Source organism: Phoenix dactylifera, chromosome 14 (genome assembly GCF_051530095.1).
Source record: "Phoenix dactylifera cultivar Ajwa chromosome 14, Ajwa_hap1_PhDact_Kaust_v1.1, whole genome shotgun sequence".
Taxonomy (NCBI): Eukaryota; Viridiplantae; Streptophyta; class Magnoliopsida; order Arecales; family Arecaceae; genus Phoenix; species Phoenix dactylifera.
The window spans coordinates 24,200,158-24,224,337 of record NC_143203.1 but is presented as its reverse complement, the minus strand read 5'-3'; the positions used below and the strand labels follow the sequence as shown (position 1 = coordinate 24,224,337).

Sequence of the window (24,180 nt, the reverse complement as noted above, 5' to 3'; positions counted from 1 at the left end):
TCACTGGTTGAGCAAATGCCTGTTCGCAATGCAATCTCTTGGACGAGCTCATTGACCAGAGGAAGCTTAGGCTTGTTTTGGTTGGATGATGGCTGAAGGTATATATAAATCCGACAGAAATCACAGTGATCTCCATTATTCCAGCCATCTCCAATTTTGAAGCGCTCGATGTGGGTGAATCCTTGCATGAAACGCACGGCTTTGGTGCATTGGATGTCCGGGTAGAGAATTCTCTCATCGATATGTATGCAGAATGTGGCTCAATCGAGAACTCATTCGAAGTCTTTCAGGAGTGCCGCAGTGCAAGGAATTGGGCGTCGTGGACTTTGATAATTTCGAGGTTGGCAATGCATGGGATGGCAAAAGAGGTGGTTCTGACTATTTTAGCCTGTTGAATGCTGGTTCCTCTCTTCACCAACTTTTTCTTTTTGGTTTTATTGGCTGCACTCATGTACGTTTGATGTGAGGCACCGTTGTATTAAAAAAAATAAAAAAAAATGCTGGAAGAGGGAATAGAATTTTTTTTTTTAAAAAAATTATGAGCAGCATGGTGTTTGGACATGGCGTCGAGCCATATATCAAGCATTATGGTTGCATGATTGACATGGTGGGGAGGGCAAGGTGGTTGGTTGAGGACGAAGGAGATGATAGTGTGGATACCAATGGAGCTGAATGCGATTGTGTGGAGCACCCTCTTGGGTGTTGTAATATGCATGGGATGTGGAGGCGGGTGAGAGGGCAATGAGGAAGATATTGGTATTATTGGAGAAGGATCATGGAGAGGACTATGTGGTTTGGTCGAACATGCTTACCAAGGTTGGTAGGTGTAAGAATTCATGCGCGCATGTATTTAGTTTCATATTGTTTATGTAATGGATAAATCTTGGGTACTTATACAGGATCTAGGAATCTAAATAATAATTTCAGCTAGTTTTTTTGAGTGAGGTCCTAGATTGTTATAAATAGTATCAGAATAGGTCCATTGAAACAAATAATTTCCGGCTAGTTTTCTTGAGTGAGGTTTATGTTTATTAGGAGACACCACGGCACATGCCCATTGAAACGGACCATAGGACGATCATGATACTAGTGATTAGATTTAAATACATTTGCATCCATAGTTTGGGGAGGACGCCAGAGTTTAACAGAAGAAGTATGTAAGGACTCTTGTGGGTGTGTATTTAGTCTCGTATTAACTATGCACCGAGTAGATTTTGGATACTTATACAGAGCTTAGAAATTCAAATAATATTATTTGGCTAGCCTGTATTCACAGAAATTATGTTCTTCTGGTGATGGGTCATTTGGTGTCTGCTCAACTAGAACTATCTCTACGTCTAGGATTGAGGCTGATGCTGTGTTCTTTCACACTGCTGAATTGGGGCAAGTCCAAGTTGAGTCGCAATTAACTTAGGCTTGAGTTATGATCCTAGTCTGAAGTGTTCACTTGTTCCACGATAACATCCAATCGTTTTTTCTTCTATCCGATGGTATTATTAAGTCCCACCCCTCCTAATAGGGCGAGAGGGATCCCGTTTCCTTCCTCTTCGTCACCAAACGGCCAACCAATCTTCTTATCTTCACAGAGCTACAAATGCCATGGAAGCCATCAAGAAGCTCCATGCCCATCTCATTGTCACAGGACTATATAGATGTTCATCTGCCATGCCCAAAGTCCTCACCTCCTATGCTCTCTCCTCAACTAACCTAACCCATGCCCGTCTAGTCTTCGAGCAGATAGAAGACCCAAATATTTATACTTGGAACACGATGATCAGAGGATTAGCGCAAAGTGATACACCCAAAGATGCCATCTTTTTCTACAACCGAATGCGAGAAAGAGGTCAGGCGCAAGATAATCTGACCTTCCCTTTTGTACTGAAGGCCTGCGCGAGAGTTCTGGCAACTAGAGAAGGCAAAAGGATACACTCAAATGGCTTGAAACTTGGTTTGGTATCGGATGTCTTCATTTCGAATGCCTTGATTCATCTTTATGCCTCATGTGGCGACTTGAGCTGCGCAAGATTGCTTTTTGATGAAATGCCTGTGAGAGATTTGGTGTCTTGGAACTCACTGATTTGTGGGTATAGCCAAAACAACCAGTTGAGGGAGGTACTGAGACTTTTTGAAGCAATGCAGAAAGAGGGAGTGACGGGTGATAAGGTGACGATGGTGAAGGTTGTTTCAGCTTGCACTCATATGGGAGAGTGGGAGCTGGCCGAATCAATGGTCAAGTATATAGAGGAGAATTGTGTGGAGGTTGATATTTACTTGGGCAATACTCTGATAGATTACTATGGCCGACGTGGATTGGTGGAATCAGCTCGAAGGGTATTCAGTGAGATGAAGGAGAGGAACATTGTAACTTTAAACACCATGATTACAACGTATGCAAAATCAGGGGATTTAGTTTCTGCAAGGAGGATCTTCGATAGTATGCCTGGGAGGGATTTGATCTCCTGGAGTTCAATGATTACGGGGTATTCTCAAGCAAACCATTTCTCTGAAGCACTGGTGCTTTTTCGGCAAATGCAGAAGGCAAAGGTAAAGCCGGATGAGATCGTGGTTGTTAGCGTGCTCTCTGCTTGTGCACATTTGGGTGCGCTTGGTCTAGGGAAGTGGATTCATAATTATATTCGAAGAAACAACATTAAGGCAGATATTTATGTGGGTAATTCTTTGATCGATATGTATTCAAAGTGTGGATGTGTGATGGAGGCATTCAAAGTGTTTGGTGGAATGAACGAGAAGGATACTCTGTCATGGAATTCAATTATATTAGGGTTAGCAAATAATGGCTACGTGGAAAGTGCATTGGAAGTTTTCTCTGATATGTTGAAGGAAGGATTTCAGCCCAATGATGTTACTTTCCTTGGCGTCCTGATTGCTTGTGCTCATAGTGGATTAGTTGATAAGGGGTTAGAATATTTTGAGAGTATGAAAGAAATTCATGGGGTGGTGCCTCAGATGAAGCATTATGGATGTGTGGTGGATCTCCTTAGTCGTTCAGGTGAACTGGAAAAGGCTCACAGATTTATCACATATATGCCAATGAGACCAGATCCTATTATTTGGCGGACATTGTTGGGAGCTTGCAAGGTATATGGCGATGTAACTTTAGCTGAGATTGCCACCAAGAAGCTTCTTGAGTCGGATCCTAGTAACAGTGGAAACTATGTTCTGTTATCGAATGCTTATGCAAGTGCAAATAGGTGGTATGATGCCATGAAAGTGAGGGAGATTATGGCAGATACCGATGTGGAGAAGATACCTGGTTGTAGCTCAATCCAAGTTAGTAACTTGGAAGGGGAGTACAAAACTGCTAAAGTTCCAATCTTGACAAAGAATCAAGTTGCTGTTGCCTGATATACTTGGGTTCCATGATACTGATTGATGGACAACCAAATTAATGGCATTAGCATGCACTTCAGAGTTTGAGGAACAGGGTTCCATTCCAGAAAGCCTAATTATTTCCTGAACAGTAGCCCGTCAACTAGATATATAAAGCAAGCAGATAAAATTAAAGAAGGCTTTATTTTTTGAAAACTATAAAGAAAGCTATGTTTAAAACTCAGAAATCATATTTGTTAGTTACACTAGTTCAAAGCAAGTCAGAAAAAATGCAGGAGGAAATCTGTTTGACAGGCTAATTGAACATCTGTGCATAGTGAATCCGGACGAACATATGGAACAGGAACTACATCAGGCTTTACCAGGACACAGAGCTCCTTGTAAATCAGAATTGATTCAGGAAAAAATCAACCTAGGTGATTTGGAGAGTGTAAATTTGATATAGACCCTGCTTTTCTTTGCCAAGCATCATGTGGCAAACTTCAAGGGTGGCTGAATGACTTGTGGACCATGCTGACATTTACTCTTGATCATCGTTATCATCATGTTTTTGATGAAAAGAAGAATCTCCTAATCCTTGAAAGAACCTGGGCATGGTCTTATTCTTCAGCAGACAACGTAGCAGAAACTGGAAAGACAAATAAACTTCTGGTTCTGGCTGTGACAACAGGTACATTGTCAGTCAGGAAGACCCAAAAAGATTTACACTGTAACTTGCAAAACTGGACATTACAAGGGAATGGGTGGAGTTTCTTTTTTTCGCTTTCCCATTTATAATTATAAGAATTTTAGCTTTTTCTGGAAGTGATTTGTTACCTCTCAATGCAGTAGATGCTTCCAATGAAAAATTATGCATCCATTCAATTTTCTTCTATCATAATAAATTTGATTCTTTCATTTAAAAACATACTGTCGAATCAGCTGATGTAGGATCTAGTGATATCTCTATCTATTCTTAACCTTGGATACCGGTGCTCTCTTTGTTGCCGGAATTTGAGACTGTGAAAGAATCATCCAAAAACTATTTATAGGCACTGCAGTTATGTTTGTAGAACTCAACAATACCAGTACCTTATACTGCTCTATCACTGAAGTTCTTATAGCTAATAATATAAAAGCATGATGATAGTCTTTGCTGACAAAAACAGATTCAAAATTAGTTCTCTTTGCTCCAACTTGTAAAGTATGGAAAGCCATATCTAAATTCATTGGTCTCGAATAAATTGTAGTCTAAATTATGCCAGGAAGAGGACAACCTAGCCATCCTATAAGACAAACCTTTTATGGATATCTATCATGGCCTCAAGTTCTAACAAGTGAGGAGCAGGTCAATTAGATAACCTGAATCAGTGAAAAAATAAAAATTCTGGCCAACATAAAAGAAACTGCTGTTAAAGACCACTTGCAGTAATTAGAGAGAAAATTTTCTCCAGTCCATTTAACTTAATATGATACAATTCCTCAAGCTCTACTTTGAGCTGTTCGAGGAATGTTAATTTTTCTATTTGAACTGTTACTGCTCGCCATGTATTGCGAGAGTACCAGCCTAACAGCATTGTTAGTATTAGAAGAGCCCGCCTATTTCACGAAGCAAAGGATTGATCTCCTATTTCATGGTGATCTGCGTGTGCAAAGAAAAACAAAGTTAGGCCCATTGTTTATATTTTGGTACATTTACTTTGGAAAACATAGTACATGATAAAGTGTTTCTTTGTATACATTAAAATTTAAATAAGTTACATCTTCTGTCTTCTCAAGCAGTTATTGTTGAAATGTCGACTTAATTGATCAAATTCTGAGATCGGACATTCTGTCATGGTCTCCCAATTATAAGCACATGATAGCATTGGCCTGTGATATGTTGATGGAAGTTCGATGTTTGCTGCTCTACACTTGGATATTGAAACTAGATAAGGTACCTAAGCATGATGGCTGGTATTTGAAAACAAAGCTAGTTGGCTGTTACATGTTTATTGCATTAATCTTTCCTAGTCTTTTCTTAACTCTCTTACTTTTTTCCTAACTTTTGTCTTTTTTATATATGTTTCGGACACACAAATCCAGTTCATGGCATAGCAATCCTGTACTGTCTAACCAGTAATTGTAAGCAATGGTGTTGTTCCATAAGAAAACAGTGTAAATGAAGAACAGCCGGACTTGATAGTCACTAGAGATTTGAGCACACTAAACCAGGAGATATTATAAGTATGCATAGATAGTGGATAAAGAATACTTTTCCCCTGACACAAGCTATTTAGAGGAATGTGTTGCCCAAGGTGACAATCCAAGAGGGGGGGGGTGAATTGGTTTCTTCTAAATTTTTGGTACTTTTAAAACTTTCTTAATTAAGTGCGATGGATGCTCTCTTAGGTTATTTAAGTGAGTTAATCTAATGCAAGAAGAGAAGATAAAGCAAGAGAAAATGAAAGCACAAACACAATGCAAACACACCAATATATAGTGGTTCGGTGCTCTCCTTAGCACCTACGTCCACTCCCCAAGCGTACCCTTGGGAATTCACTATAATCTTGCGGATTACAGTTGGATTATTTTCCGGGCTCACAATCCAAAAACCTTGTTGGTTTTACGGGCTCACCAACGAACCTATACACTTGGTTTTCCGGGCTCACCAAGAACCTTGTTGGTTTTGCGGGCTCACCAACGAACCTATACAACTTTGGTTTTCCGGGTTCACCAAAAACCTTTGTTGGTTTTGCGGGCTTACCAACGAACCTTTGTTGGTTTTGCGGGCTTACCAACGAACCTTTACAAAGTGTTTAAACAAATGAAAAGAAAAGATTTAAACTCCTAGATGAGCATATAAAGCAATATGAACAACAAGAAGAGTTAGAAAGAAATTATCGCTTTGAAGTCGCTTTGCTCTTCTTGGTCAAGGAAGCTTCACTCTTCAATGGGGGAAGGAGCTCTTAATGCCTCTTTGAATCTGCTCAATCCCTTTCTTTGATTCTTGAATGAAGCTCTTGATGAAGCTTGTCTTGCTAGGGTTCTCTCTTGAATGCACTTGATGTATTTTCCCCAAAGCTTGCTTCCTCTGATGAATACTCCCTCTTAAATACTTCTCCAACCTCCAAATAGTCCTTTCTGACCGTTGGATTGAAGAAACTAGCCGTTTATAGCCGTTGGGAGTCCAAAAAGCATTTCTGCACAACTAGCCGTTATGTTCAGCCCGTGTTTGGGTCGGCTCAACCTGTCCTTGGGTCGACCCAACCTTTACTTGGGTCGACTCAACCATTTCTTGGGTCGACCCTCTCAGAAAACACAGAAACTTGAAATTCAGCCTTCTGTTGCCTTGGGTCGACCCAACCTTTCTTTGGGTCGACCCAAGGTCAGCTTCAGAAAATTCAGAGCCTTGAATTTCAGCCTTTCTTCACTTGGGTCGACTCAACCTTTCCTTGGGTCGACTCAAGGTTTACTTGGGTCGACTCAACTTCTTCTTGGGTCGACCCTCTCAGTAAATCCAGAGAGCATTCTTCCTTTGCATTTTGAGGTTCTTTGGAGGTTGGGTCGACTCTTGCTTACCTTGGGTCGACCCAACTCACTGTTCATTTGTGCTGTTTTTGCAGGAGTGTGCCAGATGATTCCTCGATGTGCCGGGGTCGACCCAATCAACCTATGGGTCGACTCAATCCACACTTTGCTGCATTCTCAAGGTTAGTTTCATCCAAATGAACAAGACCATATATATATTTCCAATTAAGCAAATGTACTGAGAGCAATGAACTTATAAATGAAGTATCAATTTTAACTTATAGCATACTCTAGAGAATTGCTTGTTAATCATCAAAATAACACTATCATCCTCAATCTCCCCCTTTTTGATGATTACAAAATAAAGAGTATAAGCCTATTGATACTTGTCTTTAAAATCAGTTTATAAAAGGGATTGAATTTCAGAATTTCAGCTTTTCATATATATAAGTGAAATCTCCCCCTATATCATTCAAAATTTGCCAATTTGTTTTTTTTTGAATGGCTCCCCCTTTCATTTATAATTCATTAGCAATGAAACTTCAAAAATTTGAGATAAAATAAGAGTTTCAGCTTATGTATCGAGGTGAGAAAGGAGCGTGCCAAATTCTGAATTTATATGTGCCAAATTCTGAATTATGATAGAAATTTTTGATTTGATGATTTTCATTGTTACAAATTGCTCCCCCTTAGATATGTAAGCTTTCTTATATGATTTTCAATTTGTTTGCCCATTTATTTCTCTTTTCTTTTCATAACTTCTTTACTCACTCTTTCTCACAAAAGTAATACTCTTTCTTCTCAAATGAAATACTCTTTCTTTTCTTAGAGTGAATACTCTATCTTTTCGTCTCCCCCTTTATATACTCTTTTCTTCTCCCTTTATATACTCTTTCCTTCTCTTCTCTTTTATATACTCTTTCCTTCTCTTCTCCTTTATATACTCTTTCCTCTTCTCCCTTTATATACTCTTTCCTTCTCTTCTCTTTTATATACTCTTTCCTTCTCTTCTCCTTTATATACTCTTTCCTTCTCTTCTCCCCCTTTTTGTTATCATCAAAAACATATATATGGGAAAAGATGCAATAAAGAACAAACTTCAGACTTCATTGATCAAAATAGGAACATTTTCATATATTAATGCTCAAAATGATGAAAAGTACAATGTTCCACAATCAAGATTTAAAGATATAAGGGAAAAACAAGATTCATAAGGGAAAAAGCAAGATATATATGAGAAAAGGCAAGATACATACGAGAACTAGATTTCTAGCCTAGGCTCTAAATATAGATGCTAAGATCAGCCTAGGGAGACTCTAATTGAGAGTGGGAAATAGGGTTTTCGGAAGAGGACAAAGGGTAAACAGTGCCCTAGATAGCTCACGGGTCCCCCTTTTAACAGTGGGGTCCCGACGTTGGGTCGACTCAAGAAATTTCTTGGGTCGACTCAACGTTGGGTCGACCCTATTCTGGGTTGGGTTGACCCAAGTGCAGAATTTTTCTTTTCTCTTCCGTTTTGCTTCTAAAATGTTTTCCTTGCTTCCAATCCTTATAAACTCTTTATGGGACAATGATACATGAGTAAGGAATCTATAGATAACAAGTTTGACTCATGTTTCATGGGTTTTTAGAAATGGGAGGAATGTATCATGAGATTGCTTGCTCCCTTTTATATCTCTTCAATAAAAAGGATCACATATGCCTAATTTCCTCCTTAGCGTGCAGACTCTATCTTCACTCAAGGGTTTTGTGAATATGTGAGCTAATTGTTTTTCAGTACATATATGCTCATATGTTTCCATTTTGCACATGATCCCTAATAAAATGATATCTTATTTCTATGTGTTTGGCTTTAGGAATGAGATATTTAGAATGTAAGCCAGAAGTGATCTCTAAATATAGATTCCAAAGATAGTTTTGAAATCAAGTGTAGATGGAATCTTTTTCAAGTTATTTCAAGGAGTATCAAGAATAATATTCAAAGAAAGGCACGGATGAAAATCCAAATAAAAGTATTGGGGCATAGATACCAAAACATGAATTTATGTAGTGTAGGATACATAAAATTCAAGGCTTTGAAAGTTCTTTTAGAGCTCTCTTAAGGACTTTCTTTTACTCCTTTAAAGATCATAACATCAAAATCAATTAAAATGAATTGGCTCATGATTGAAACGCTAAAGTGCAAGCCAATAAGAGCTCATTAGTAGATTCCAAAGTAAATTTCCAATACTAAGACAAATGGAATCCTTTTCACTTAGTTTTCAAAACAAGTAATTTACCAATTAAGTACAGATGAAAATCCAACTTTCAAAAGATATTCAATGAAGCACAGAGTTTAATACCACTTTACATTTGGTATTCTTTCTCTCATCTTTAGTTGTGAATTTACATGATTAAGTTCTATATGATCTCTCCCTCTGAAATTTTCTTTCTCCCCCTCAATTAATCATTCCATTTGAGAGTTTAGAGTTTGAAGATAATTTTCAATAAAGAGATTGAGTATTTAAAGTTCCCCCTCAAAAGATGCATTTTCTTTTAAACTTTCTTTTCTTTTGTTGAATTTCAGATTTTAATGATAAACGTGAATAAAACTGAAACTTTATGATATCAAGAATGTAGAGTGATCTAGAGTTATTCAAAATTTATAGCAATCACTCTTTTTAATCTTTTAAGAACAAGTTATGCTTCCTCTTAATCTTTGAGAAAATGTACTGAAATATTAATCAGAAAATGATTCATTTGAAGCTCAAATTCTTTCAAAAGCATTTACATTTTCTTTCTTTTAAGAATCATTTGAGTGAGCTGAAATATTTCTAGACTTGAGATCATTCACTCTTTTAATAATATATATACATATATATTTTGATGAAAGTCTTTAACAATGTAGGAGAGGAAAAAAATATATAGATGACCATTGAAGTATATGTATTTATAGAACTCAATTTCTTAATCAAGGTTTTTCAGCAATGTATATATGAAGCACAATAAATCTTTTCAATATCAAAATAAAATCATATATTAAAAAATATTTGTTTGCAATCAAGATCATCAAAAGACACATCATTCAGACCAATATTAGTACACTTTGAAGATAAGAAATGATATGTTTCAGATGCGTATCAGGGCAAGCAATCAAGGCATCAGAATTATTCTATTTTTCTTAAGCTGTAATTTTATCTAGAAATTCATATTGAGTTATTCCCCAAAATGATGCAATCATTGAAGCATATAATGAAGGTTACAAAAATACAATGATAGAGGCATTTTTAAATTAAGTTTAAGCTTTTATACAACATCAGATTCTGAATTTCATAAAAATTTTCAAGGAGCCTTTCAGGATTATAATTTGAGATATGCATCTTCTACATTGTAGCTCATCTTAAATTATTAAGATTGAAGACACATATTTCAAGAACATTAGAGCACATCCAGAATCTTTGTAATTCATATTGAATTTTGGTACAAATTGGAGGATATTATGTACTAATGTTAGGCAAGATAAAAGATATGTCAGAATCAATCCATTTTGCCTAATTTGCAAATTCAAATAATTTTTTTTTTTATTTTTCAAAATATATTCATTAAAACAAAATGATGTTGTTGTTGGTAATAACATGTTTCAATCAAAATTTATAGGCATGAAGCATTACAAGTTATATCTAGGAAAGATCTTTGCTATTTGAATATTGAAAACACATAATTCAAAATATGCAAAACATAACAAGCATGTCATGGATCAAAATCAATTCTTTTCAAATAAAATTTTCTTTATTTAAATACAATTTAGCACTGATTTTATCCTTAAGGTGTGTTTTCAAGTGATTCAAACTTCATTTGATTTTTCACAACCTTCTTATATATTTTTATTTATTTATCATTCATTTCCCAAATTTTTAATTTCTTTCTTTAACCATTCAATGAACATTTTGATTATCTTCATTTATTTTTCGGTTTTACTTTTCTATGCTCTATATTCTATTTGCTCCCTATCCGGTGGAGTTGGAAGGGGCACGAGGTACTACCACTAGCCTCCCTCTTGTGCCGTCCCTAATATGCCCTGCACCGAATAGTTGGGTCAAATAGTGCCGGGTACTACCACTAGCCTCCCCATTGGCACCATCCCTATGATGAGCAATATAGAAGGTTTAAAATGTTCACTTCAACCTTTTCCTGTAATTAATTACGGATTTTATCTCTTCCAAAGGAATGTTCATATTAGTCTCACAAATGTGCCGAATGTATTATGCTTGTTTTGCTTTTCCTTAAGATTGAAGTATTTGCCTTTACTTAGATTTTACTTCTCTTGAATAATATCCATTTTCTTTTCTTTACCTCTCTCTCTTTTTGTTATTTTCAAGTAGTTACATGAAAGAGCAGAATAAAGAATTAATCTAATATGCTGCATATAAATATATATCATGCAAACAGCATTTTCATTATGCCCAATGATTCATAGCTTATCACAAGTTATTTTGAATTAGAGATTTGAGGCATAAACTTGTGTATTTCATGGTTATGCATTATATAGGAAAAAGTAAACTTCAATTTAATCACACCATGAAACAATCATCACTAGCATGAGAATGAAGCATGATATCAAGATGATCAGCAATTAAAGGTTTAATCATGCTACCATATAATTTCAGATTATTGATTTTGCTCAACTAACTCACAAGAGAAGAGTTTAGATTACCAGTGTATTTAGCATTCTTCAAGCCAAATACCTTTTAGATTCTTTACACCCTTGGCTGAAGAAAATCTCTCTCCTTTTTTGTTTGCAAAGGAATGTTTATTGTATCTTTCATCAAGGTGTCCTTCAAGTTGAAATTTCTTGCTCATAAATCCTGTATCATTAATAAACTCTTTTTCTTTCTTGAAGGAAAGTCATTAGTTTCTTCAAGATACAAAACATTCATACAATATATTTCTTTAGCTAGATGACTCAACATAAGATATGACAATAATTGAATATTAAGTCACTTTACTCAAGAGATTGTCTAAATATAAGCAAGCACAAGTCACTTGAACTAAAGAGATAATTTTATTAAATAATATGGTTCAAGGACACCCATGTGAGGCAATAGGAAGATTTATCAAAGTCAAACCAATTTTTTTTTATTTTCAGAAGCAATTTAGCTTAGATTCTATTTGCCTAAAATAATTATCAATAAGATATACCAGTTAAGTTTTAATCAAGTTATTTTAAATAGTTGTTTCTATCAAAATTCTGGTTATGATTCGGCTTTCAATACAAATAATCTTGTTTTAGAGAGATAGGCAATTTTCTTTTAGATTAATTAAGATTTTATATTTGACTTATGGGAGATGGTTCAAAGGAATTAATATTCATACTTTTAGAATATTTTTATGCTCAGATTAAACATGACGTGTTAATATTAATCAATAGAATTCGAGATAATTTTATGTAAGGATATTAATCATTCAATCAAGGATACAGTGATTATACTAAATGAGACACTTTAAATATCAGATTTATTAATCTTAGATTTTTTGAATAGTCTTGAGAATTACAAAAAAAAAAAATCATTGTTATAAAACTTTTTAGTAGAATTTTCATTATGATCACGACACATTAATCATTTATGATTGAAACATATGATGCATACATGCGACTTATAGAGTAAATCATAATATATTTCAAATAATCACATAAGGAATGAGTGATATTATGATAAATTATACTCATACCTTCACAAATAATGAAATAAGATTTCATAAGTATTATGCTCAATAAAGTTTTAACATGAAGGTATGAAATCAGCATCAAGTGTTTATACTAGAGAGGAAATTTAGATTTTTGTAAACTTGAAGAAGAAGGTTATATATATATCCATTCATTGTTTTCTTATCATGATGCAAGCACTAGAAAGTTTCATGCTAAACTCGTTGAGATAAAATTTAACATATGAGGCATTTAAAAACTTTGATGCAGAGAGTATCGTAATTTCATAAAAAAGATAATTTCAATACACGAAGTAGAATGTTAAACCTTATACTAAATTTAATGAATAAAATGAGACTTATCTTTAATTATGTGTCAATGCACCCATTTGTATGAAAATTTCATTTGTTCCATGGGTAGCTTGGCACACCTACATCTATACCCTCATATTTTTCATTTTGGATACCCAAGCTTGCTTGGGTCCTTGAGGGTTAGTGCATATGGTTCCTTTTGGAATCCAAATTTGTTTAATCGTAATAACTTTACCATTTGATTTATTCGAATTAGAACCATAAGTAAAGTTTTTATGCCCAATCTTTTTATATTTGAAATAAGTTATCTTATTTGATGGTTTGCTTGGCAAATTGATAACCTTTTTCTTTAGGGTTTTATTATTGAGCAAAGGAATCCAGCCAAGTCTTGATTTATCAAAAACAGCATGTTGGCTTTCAAACATCGTTTTTAATTTTTCTGAACTTACAGTGGATTTGTTAATAAAAGATTTTAATTGGTTGATTTCTTCATTTAGGTTTTGATTTTCTTTAATTAAATTCTGATTTTTCTGAATCAATTGTTCTGAATTTAACCTTAAGCTTTCATTTTCAGAATTTAGTTTGTCTTGTATTTCACCAAAAGAATTTCTTTCTTTTGAAATTTTTAGATTTAGTTTCTTAGAATTTTTATTCTTCATAGCTAGTTTTCTACATTCACAATACAATTCATGAAAAGCATTTAATAATTCATCATAAGAAAATTCTTCTTGAAAATCATTTGATGTAAGAGTAGATTCAGATTGTACCTTATCTTCTTGTGCCATAAAGCACAAGTTAGTTACCCCTTGTATTTCTTTGGAGCTAGTATCATCATTGTTGCTCCTAACTTTTATTTTCTTGCTTGACTCTTCCTTGGTCAAGGCTTTCTTCCTTTTTATCTCTTTCTTACTTTCTTCTTGCTTCCTCTTCTTCTTTGTCTTTAGGAAGCTTTTGAATTTTTCGGTGTTTGGGTATGGATCCTTGTTTTCATCACCGAATTCTTCATTTGTTGTTCTTTCTTCCGGATTGGGAGATTCAACATCGTTTTCTGCAGGCTCACTGTTAGTATGTAATTGAAGCATATGTGAGCTAAACAGAATATTGTCATAAATATTTTCTAAAGTATCCCAGATTTCCTTAGCAGATAAACATGCAGAGATTTTATTAAATTCAGTTTCATGGATAGCACAATATAGTATGTTCATAGCATTAGCATTCAATTGTGCTAAGTCTTTTTCATTAATAGTGTGAGAGAGTGAGTGAGGGCCTCTAGTAATGATGTACCATAATTCATAGTTTGAAGCTTGAATGAATATCCTCATTCTAGCTTTCCAATAAGTGTAGTTTGTGCCATTAAATAGAGGTGGTCTATCAATTAATTGTCCCTCTCCTATAGAACATCCCACTTGGGTTGTCATGATCTTTAACTCTTGATTGTGAGATCAATGGGTACTATTAGAGCACCTTGCTCTGATACCACTTGTTGCCCAAGGTGACAATCCAAGAGGGGGGGTGAATTGGTTTCTTCTAAATTTTTGGTACTTTTAAAACTTTCTTAATTAAGTGCGATGGATGCTCTCTTAGGTTATTTAAGTGAGTTAATCTAATGCAAGAAGAGAAGATAAAGCAAGAGAAAATGAAAGCACAAACACAATGCAAACACACCAATATATAGTGGTTCGGTGCTCTCCTTAGCACCTACGTCCACTCCCCAAGCGTACCCTTGGGAATTCACTATAATCTTGCGGATTACAGTTGGATTATTTTCCGGGCTCACAATCCAAAAACCTTGTTGGTTTTACGGGCTCACCAACGAACCTATACACTTGGTTTTCCGGGCTCACCAAGAACCTTGTTGGTTTTGCGGGCTCACCAACGAACCTATACAACTTTGGTTTTCCGGGTTCACCAAAAACCTTTGTTGGTTTTGCGGGCTTACCAACGAACCTTTGTTGGTTTTGCGGGCTTACCAACGAACCTTTACAAAGTGTTTAAACAAATGAAAAGAAAAGATTTAAACTCCTAGATGAGCATATAAAGCAATATGAACAACAAGAAGAGTTAGAAAGAAATTATCGCTTTGAAGTCGCTTTGCTCTTCTTGGTCAAGGAAGCTTCACTCTTCAATGGGGGAAGGAGCTCTTAATGCCTCTTTGAATCTGCTCAATCCCTTTCTTTGATTCTTGAATGAAGCTCTTGATGAAGCTTGTCTTGCTAGGGTTCTCTCTTGAATGCACTTGATGTATTTTCCCCAAAGCTTGCTTCCTCTGATGAATACTCCCTCTTAAATACTTCTCCAACCTCCAAATAGTCATTTCTGACCGTTGGATTGAAGAAACTAGCCGTTTATAGCCGTTGGGAGTCCAAAAAGCATTTCTGCACAACTAGCCGTTATGTTCAGCCCGTGTTTGGGTCGGCTCAACCTGTCCTTGGGTCGACCCAACCTTTACTTGGGTCGACTCAACCATTTCTTGGGTCGACCCTCTCAGAAAACACAGAAACTTGAAATTCAGCCTTCTGTTGTCTTGGGTCGACCCAACCTTTCTTTGGGTCGACCCAAGGTCAGCTTCAGAAAATTCAGAGCCTTGAATTTCAGCCTTTCTTCACTTGGGTCGACTCAACCTTTCCTTGGGTCGGCTCAAGGTTTACTTGGGTCGACTCAACTTCTTCTTGGGTCGACCCTCTCAGTAAATCCAGAGAGCATTCTTCCTTTGCATTTTGAGGTTCTTTGGAGGTTGGGTCGACTCTTGCTTACCTTGGGTCGACCCAACTCACTGTTCATTTGTGCTGTTTTTGCAGGAGTGTGCCAGATGATTCCTCGATGTGCCGGGGTCGACCCAATCAACCTATGGGTCGACTCAATCCACACTTTGCTGCATTCTCAAGGTTAGTTTCATCCAAATGAACAAGACCATATATATATTTCCAATTAAGCAAATGTACTGAGAGCAATGAACTTATAAATGAAGTATCAATTTTAACTTATAGCATACTCTAGAGAATTGCTTGTTAATCATCAAAATAACACTATCATCCTCAGAATGCAATCTCACAAGAAAGTAATGCTGCTTCTTACCATCTAATGCCAGAATCCTGGTGTGACAGTGATGGTAAATAATATCATGAACCATAGTTCCACCAGGCAGTAAATCTTCCTTGGAGTCAGGCAATTTGCATGAGCATAAAAACAAGTACTGATGTTACTATGGTTGTAGTCTTGTAGAGGAAGAAAAATGCAGCTAAAGAACACAAAATATACTTTAATATAGGGGAAAAAAATTCCTGCGGGCCTTCTTGCTAAGCTTGGAGTAAAAAGAGAATTAAAAGATACCTATCAAAACAAGTTTGATTTAAAAATATCGATCCTGTCGAAGTTTTTCTCTGTATGGTATTCTTGGAAAAATTTACCCTTCTACTGTTTTAGTTATGTCGACATGCAGCATGTTTCAATTCATTTCATCTAACAGCATAGTCTTCAAGCTTTGAGAAGGCTTTCTCTTACATGGCATAGCTTTGCATGCTGGTGGAGGTCAGCTATTTTTTGCAAACGCTTATAAAATGATGCATGCAGAAGTAAAATTTCTATTATGAAATGCTGTACTCTTGTGTTTTATGTTAATTGGCATATCCTTGCTTGACTGCTAGTGATTCCTAAAGTGCATCCTAGATTCACCATAATTACAAGAGTTTTTTTTTTTTTTTTTGCATCTCAAATTTAACAATTTGATCTTTATTACTTTCACTAGCTGTTAGAATAATACAATGGAATGTTAATGATAAAACATTCTTATTCCAACTCTAAAAGCATCTATACTATTTAAACTAAAAAACTTCAGAAATTTCAGTTTTTCAATGATTAGTAAAGCCTTACTGTCAGACATAAATGTTCCTAAGGTATTATGGCTAGATGAACATGGTAGTATCAACATAAACAGAGTAACCAAGTGCTATTCATAATATATATATATATATATATATATATATATATATATATATATAGGTTGCTCTGCAAATGAGGTAGCTGATACTTTAATTGCCGGCACTGTCAATGGAGAGATCTAGATCCCTTCAAGCTCTCATTGAGTTTCAACTATATTTTTTTCTCTATTAATTCTACACAGTTTCTCTCATGATGAATTCATAATATTTTCTGGACATTGTTCATTCTCATTACAATAAGAAATAAATGAAATGGCATCATTGATATACCTGCATCTCTTCCTGGATCGATGAATCCAGGCCATTGCAGATGGTAGGACTCCAAAGAGAATGTTGCATATACTCCAGCAAAATCTAGAGAGAGAAAGCTGCACGGAAGAAAGAAGCAATCAAGATGGGAATGTAAGTATGACATGTCACAAGGATACCACTCATACTAGACCTAGCATCCAGAAGTACCGTTCCATTTGTGCTCTTACTGCTAAGACCTCCAACAGGGCTTTCACTAAGAACTCCCATTGCCTCCTCTTGATTCAGTCCACTGGAGAGCATCTGAGGCTCCCCTCCAGAAATAAAAGCTTGCGCAAAAGTCCTGACCTTTTTGCTACCTCTGGTTCCCATTTGGAAAAGTCACTACTTAGAGAACATTCCATCTGTTTCTTGTGAAACCTTTCTGCAATCAACTTTACTGTATCCACTAGCTGCTTTGGAAACCTGACAGAATAACCAATCAAACTTGCGGCCAGTGCGGCAAATGCAAACCTGGAACAGCAGGCGAGGCAGAGGAGGAGTTAGCAGAGAGCAACAGCTTAGCGACATCCATGACCTTAAAACAAGGAAACAGAGCATGAGCTATGATTGGATTAATCGAAAGAAACTGCCGAACAACAAGAGAAACCAATGCCAGAGGTGCATGCAGTCAAAAGAGAGAAGCTGAGGCTGGCATAGACAAAGGCGACAGAAGCTCCAAAAGTTGGCCCCATGGTTTCGGTTGGCAGAGCTGTGAAGCCCGCCTCCTTCATCCTCTTCCATGGCGACGAAGCTGAGTTCCACAACCAGGACAATCAAGGAGACCACAGACCCATGAGAGGATGATGGCTATGGTGGAAGTACCAGGCCCTGATCCAATGATGGCCGGGGGAAGGCTGAGCATTTCCAGGCCCGACAGCAATGCCTATGATCAGACTGACAGCGTCCAGAAGCTCTTATTCTTGATTCCATGGTTGAGAGAGCTTAGATACTATCATTATTTTGCTTTACAGTTTTGCCAGATTGCAGAGAAGAAACCAGATGTCCTGTTCCTCCAAGTCAACTACGAGCAGAGCCACAAGCCACAAGGTCGCTTATGTTGCTTTAGCTGCACAAACGCAACAGTAAGTTGTTCCTTCGTTCTTTGGAGAAATTTCTTAGTTCTTCGATTTTATTTTACTGGCAACTTCAAATCTACCTCTTTGTGAAACACTCATTATGTGTTTGGAGGGAGGGAGGGCTTAGGACTTAGCTCGGTCATATGCTTATCTAGAGGAATTTGATCGAGTTCTGAGAGAATGGGTTATTTGTTCTCCCCCACTCTTAAAAATAGCCAAGAGTGACATCTAATATCCTGTGTTTTTCTTCTACCAGTTTTCTTCTTTTTCTAAAGACTTACCTACAGTTATGAGGCTTGTTTTTAATTCTTTTGCAGATCAAGAAATTTAAAGATGCATTTTGCTAAACGCAACGCAGGGAGGTGGAGCCGTGGGCCAGCCAAGGATCTTGAGGAAAAAGAGAGCTCTTGGCTCTGGCCGCAAACAAAGCTCTCTCCTTCAACTACTCGGAGAAACCATTGCTGCTTCCCACAGCATATGATATCGCAACTTCGGGATGCCCCAAATTCCCAGCCTCTACAATCCCAGTAGCCGTTAGAGATTCTGAAGATAAGAACCTTGTCGCCGCTTAAATTAGATTTGGTGGTGGTGGACGAGAGAGATCCCATTTTTGATCTCTCGCTCTTTAGATTCTCTTTTCTTTTTCTTTATTTATTTATTTTTGTACAGATTTCTTTTTAGGTGCGGCCTGCGCACTTTGCTATCTGTAAGTAGGAGGAGGCAATAAAAGAGAAAAACTTGATTATCTTATTGTTGCTTCTACTTTAATAATTGTTTGCACGCTTTAAATTGCAGGAATTTCTGGTGGAGATGTTATGATGGGCTTACGTATGTCCTATTAACCTAAGATCCAGGCAATGCTAAGCAATTGAGCATCAATCGCAAGAAAGATGAGCGGCTGCTCTTGCTTCAAGTTAAATGCTGGTTAGAAGAGGTGTTTGTTGTTGCTTCGAGCATGGTTTAGACGAACAAAGTGGAAGGGAAATGCCTACGTCTCCCGCGCAAGAATTTACCTCACATGAACACAACTTCGCAAATTTTAAATTTTTTGGAGATTTGATGACGAAATGATTTCAGAGTAATGAAGCAACAGCATGCAACTTCAAGAAAGCCCTCAAAATCACACTGCAGCTCTCCTACACGCTTCCATGCCAACGCAACGGAACATCGGAGTCATACATCAGGCAAGAGAACAAGAGAATCCTGTCATGGTGGAGCCGCAGAATGGCATAAGCAACAAGCGGAGAACCATGTTTCTGGATACATGAAATAATAATGAGTCTATGATCATGGGAATTCATAACTGTCTGAACACAACCAACAGCAAAATAAGTAAAATCTCATATCAGGTGAAACATTTTCATGCGTAACTCAAACAATCCAGTTTGCACATTTTGTTCGCTGCTATATTTAAATCAGTGCATGGAGATCAACAGGTATCCTCAAATTCAAGAAACTCAATTATAAGATTCCCAATAGGTTATACTATCATATATTACTCAAATAAGTCATCCCTGTGTCAAGGCAAACCTGGACTGCTAATAAACTGCTAATAAAAGAAACAAACATGTTGGCATCATGATTAACTTGCTGACGTTAACCAAGCCCAGATAGATGGATCTTCCGCAACGCAAGTACACATTTTTTACCGCTAGAAGCACAAGTTACAAGATATTATGTCCTCTATTATTCCCAGGGTTACAAACTTTCCAAAAGACTCGATATTCTCTAGCATCGAGTAGAGAAATGCGATTATTACCCACCGGACAGGATGAGGAAGAAAATAACAAGAGCATGTTCTACATAATGCACTTAATCAATATACCAGCGAATGAATAGAGAACCAAAAGCTGACCAAACTCATCCGATCGTCTCACGCAGGCTCTACCGTCCGAATGTTTGGACCTGTTATTCCTTCTTCAAGTCTGTCTTTGGTTATTTCCACAAAATGGCCGATTGTTTCGTAAAACTGCTTCAACCCAGACAAGGGAAGGATTATAGATGAACGATCTGCCCCAGCAACCTAAGTAATATGTGAAGAAGTAGCAAAATTGTAACACAATGAAGGGGGAAATAAAAGAATTAATGTAGTGTTTGAAATAGAAGTCCTTGATACCTCGGATATCCTCAGGAAATGACCCCTGTTGTTGCTTCCCAAGTCAAAGAAAAATCGTTTCTGATCAGCTCTGATTACTTTTGATAGCCCCAAGCTTCCAATTTCACCCTGCGGGGGCAGCTCAACTAATCTATCAAGATTCATATCAGACCATGCAACTGATTGGGCACTATGGCCTGAAATAAATCCAGCACCCACATTATCTGAAAGCCCTTGAAGATGCTCCGAAGTTTCCATATGTTGCTGTTTTCGCATTTAAATGGAGCACCCATGACACTCGGAGCATATGACAAGTTTAGGATGTCATGGACTGAATATACAAACAAAACAGCTCAGATGTTACCTGATTGGGTACAATGAAAAGCCGTGAAGCTTCATCATTTATCTCTAGCAAAATGTTCCTAAATGCAGCCCATCCTTCTTCTCCCAAGCTTCCCGCAGGAACGATTATTGTACTACGATTTCTGCCAACAGAAGCTTCTGAAATCTAATTTCAGCAAGCATTTTCATCAGCTTCTATCATAGGCCAAGAAAGTCTGTTGAGCCGAGCATTTAAATAAATATATATTTAATAAGCAAGATATGATCTTACATCAGAAAAATAGACAGAGATGGACTGGCACCAATCCCTTAAAACTTTGCCTTCCAATTAAAGGCTACTGTTTCAGGATACAAAAGAAGCCCTGTTAAAAGATTGCTGACCCTGAAGCATGATAGACTGTAAAATTCTTACTGCTATATATCTTCCATACATGAATCACCCAAAAAGCTTTCAAGTGTTGATCATCTCCGATCTCTAAAGGAAAATTCAGAAGCCTGGATAACCCTAATGTCAAGTGGCCTTCACGATGGTTGTGACAGCAAGAAACAAATGCTAAAAGGACAATCAGAGAGGCAGAGACTTTACTAAATTCAGGAACCGAGTCGCTCCGCCGGAAAACCAGTACAGTGCCTGGTACCGGTTCCTCCGACCTTGATATGAACAGACAATTGGCTAGTGAAAAATTCTATCTAGGCATCTTCTGAGCACATGGGGGTGAGCCCAGAAAAATCATACTATCTAGCTTCCTTATAATGACCATTATCTCCAAAACTTACAAGTCAAACACATTGTCAAGAAGAAAATTTTTCATAACAAACATGTTAAATCTCATCATTTAGAGGCTAGCTTTACAAACCCTTTTTATTTTCATTCTAATTACAGGCTGGATTCTTTTTCAAATGAACCTTTCAGATCCCCCATGAATTAAGTACATGCATAGGAAACTAAAGCACAAGAATTTCAATCCGTTGAGTTGAGGCCTTTAACCATGTAAAACAGTTTCAACCTCTTAGAAGTTGTATGTGGAAAATAATTACACAAGCACATTATTATATACTTATTCTTCACTTCTGATTCCAATGCAGAAAGTTACAGATGCTGTACCCATGACATTACAGAGACAATGTTCTATTTTCTCATCATGAAAGGACATTGATAAACCACCCTCCAACAGTTAAATTATGCACTTGCAAACTTATTCAAACAAGTGCATTACTTCCAAATATTCGGGCAATGTTCGTGCGTTATCAATGACCGAGTGCATGCTAGTATAACAGTTTCAAATAAAACAATAACCATAACAAACCCCAGAAAAAGAAAAATTCTAAACAATAGAAAAAGTTAATCGCAAGCTAAAAGTTTGATAAAGCTGCCAAATGTAACAAAAAGTTAAAACCAAAAGTAAAGCGATGTAAGGCAAAATCCGCAAAGATAGAATTATACCTTCAAAAAGCGCCCTCTTTTATTCTCTCCAATGTCAAAATAGAATACCTGGCAACAAAAACAACCGTCAAATTCTCAGATCCCCACAAGAGAACAATCCTCAGAAACAGACAGAAAAAAACCAAATTCCCAACCAAGTCTGGATTTTTCCTCAACCTTGGTATCAAGATTCAGCTCCTTGCTAAAGGCATTCCGCTCATCAGTATTAACGTAGTAAGTAAAGATATCAACGAACCAGACGATGCCGTTCAAGGGCACGATGATGGTGGATCTGGCGGCCGAGGTCTTCTCGGAGATCTTGAGGTACCTCCCACGGGGGTTCTCCTTCAGATCGAAGTAGAAGAGCTTGTGCTCGAACTGGAGCGTCTTGCACACCAGCTCCACGTCGTTCCCCCCGGAAGCCCCCTCCATCATCCCCTCTTACTCCAAGAGCCCCTCACCCTAGCTCCAAACCCTCAAAGAACAAAAAAAAAAACCGAGATGAAAATCTCAAAGACCACGCCAAGGAATTGGGATGGGAAGGCTAATTAGGTTTTCGGGCCGAGGCATTCCGCTGATGGTGATGGGAATTACGATTACGGCTAGGGTTGGGGGAGGGGGTTGGTGCCATGGAGTTTGAGCGGAGGCCATCGTTCACACTCGTTTCGCCCCCTTTTTTAACCGTCTCCTCGCTCTCTTGCTAACCCTCCCGAAGGAGGCGGTGTTTTTTTTTTTTTCAGCTCGAGGGAGAGGTTTATCGGTTTTTTCCGACCTGTGAAACGAAGCAGTACTTTTGTATCGAAGTGCTACTGGTCCCCTGGTATCAAAATGGCGCTGGAATAACATACTCATACATGAGTAAGAAATTCAATAGAAAAAACCCACAAGTTAGAAAGAATATGCGGAAACTTGCGGCTTGCATCGAACATTTTTTGGTGGAGGGGCTCAGTGGGGCTGCTATGCAGGTAAGATTTCTTCTTCCCTTCCTTCTATTTTTCACCAAAAAAAATATTTATTTAATTAAAATTTTTAAAAAATAAAAATAAAATTTTTATGTTTTATAATAAAAATAATCAAAGATTAAAAAAATAATTTTTTACTAGTTAATTTTTTTTTTCAAAAATACTCCCTTGCCATCAAAATTTATGGTTAAAACATTGCCCTATTAGGTATTTCATATAATTTTTTCAAAAAATAAAAGCTACTTTTCTAAATTAACTAAAGATAAGTCGTTTTAGAATGTGTCAATTTTTTTCAAAGATCAATTAAATATATTAAAATTATTTTTTTAAATATTATATTATTAAAGATTATTTTTTTAAAAAATATTTTAGTAAAAAAAAAACAAAAAAACAAGTCCAGAGTTCTGCTTGCAGTAAGATTTAAGAGAGCATGCAGCGCTAACATGCGCCAAGGGCAGCGGTCGAAGTGATGTCACATTGCCCCTTCATGGCTTCTGCTCCTGCAAAGGAAGGAAAAATTGCTGCTGGGAAGAGAGTTACAGAACATCTGTTTTTATCTACTCTCTGTAGATAAAATAAGGAATGGTTGCCATCTTTTCTGTAGTCAGATAGACAGCTTACCCTTTGTTTTATCTACTCTGCCCTTTTTTTCGTTCTTTCTTAAATTTGCATATGAGCTAAGATCTTTTGCAAGGCTGAACATGATATATATTGGCCTGTGAGAGTTGTGTTTGAAGGGTGAGCCTACAGAGCCATCTGCCTCTGTATTCAGAAATGATACTTTGGTTACCGACCTCGAGTTCTTTTTGTCTGTGGTACACAACCTACGTACAAATACAGTTTCTATTTTACAGCATGCATACACCCAATTTCTTCTCTTGCATACAACTACAAAATGGTTGCTTTAGAGGAAACACTGCAGGATTCCATGAATGTCAAATCCTTCTTGCAAGCTGAGGTCTGCTAGCTTCGGTTTAGGTTTGCACATCCAGTCTACCATTCATTTCAATTTGGCTTATCTTGCTTTGTAAGGCAAAAATAACCAAACTTTCTATGGATGGGGTTGGATAGAGTTGAAATTGAATAAGATACTACCATAGGCATATCCATATTTGTTTTATTTGATGAATGTAGATTTGAATATGAATATTAGTTTGCTAAAATTTATATTCATATTTATTTTAAATAAATATGGATGCAAATCTGATACTATAAATAC

At 36.9% G+C, this 24,180-nt stretch overlaps 1 protein-coding gene and 1 pseudogene across 12 annotated transcripts; one reads left to right on the top strand and one right to left on the bottom strand.

The window, feature by feature from the left end:
- The first annotated feature begins 1,293 nt into the window (after window positions 1–1,293).
- On the top strand, window positions 1,294–19,546 carry LOC103705889 (pentatricopeptide repeat-containing protein At2g22410, mitochondrial pseudogene; annotated as a pseudogene). Of its 11 annotated transcripts, none has more exons than XR_015972884.2 (4): window positions 1,294–4,021; window positions 17,073–17,174; window positions 17,519–18,145; window positions 18,457–19,546. The product of XR_015972884.2 is annotated as a pentatricopeptide repeat-containing protein At2g22410, mitochondrial pseudogene, transcript variant X9 (transcript). The 11 variants fall into 11 exon arrangements; XR_015972883.2 differs by having other exon boundaries at window positions 17,494–18,145; XR_015972880.2 differs by having other exon boundaries at window positions 17,310–18,145.
- A 214-nt stretch (window positions 19,547–19,760) lies between these two features.
- Window positions 19,761–22,754, bottom strand: LOC103705888 (transcription factor Pur-alpha 1-like). The gene is made up of 5 exons (XM_008789773.5): window positions 22,177–22,754; window positions 22,021–22,068; window positions 20,599–20,742; window positions 20,256–20,498; window positions 19,761–20,162 (listed from the first exon to the last, which is right to left on the bottom strand). Exons 1-5 carry the CDS (start codon window positions 22,432–22,434, stop codon window positions 20,013–20,015), a joined length of 843 nt encoding a protein of 280 aa, XP_008787995.3. The 5' UTR covers window positions 22,435–22,754; the 3' UTR covers window positions 19,761–20,012.
- Window positions 22,755–24,180: the final 1,426 nt, after the last annotated feature.

Bases quoted from the DNA above. Each gene is read 5' to 3' on its own strand.
- LOC103705888 (XM_008789773.5), bottom strand. From the start codon at position 22,434: ATGATGGAGGGGGCTTCCGGGGGGAACGACGTGGAGCTGGTGTGCAAG. The intron at 22,069-22,176 runs GTTGAGGAAAAA...TTTTGTTGCCAG, and splicing joins AGCTGAATCTTGATACCAAG to GTATTCTATTTTGACATTGG. The intron at 20,743-22,020 runs GTATAATTCTAT...TGCTGAAATTAG, and splicing joins AAAGAGGGCGCTTTTTGAAG to ATTTCAGAAGCTTCTGTTGG.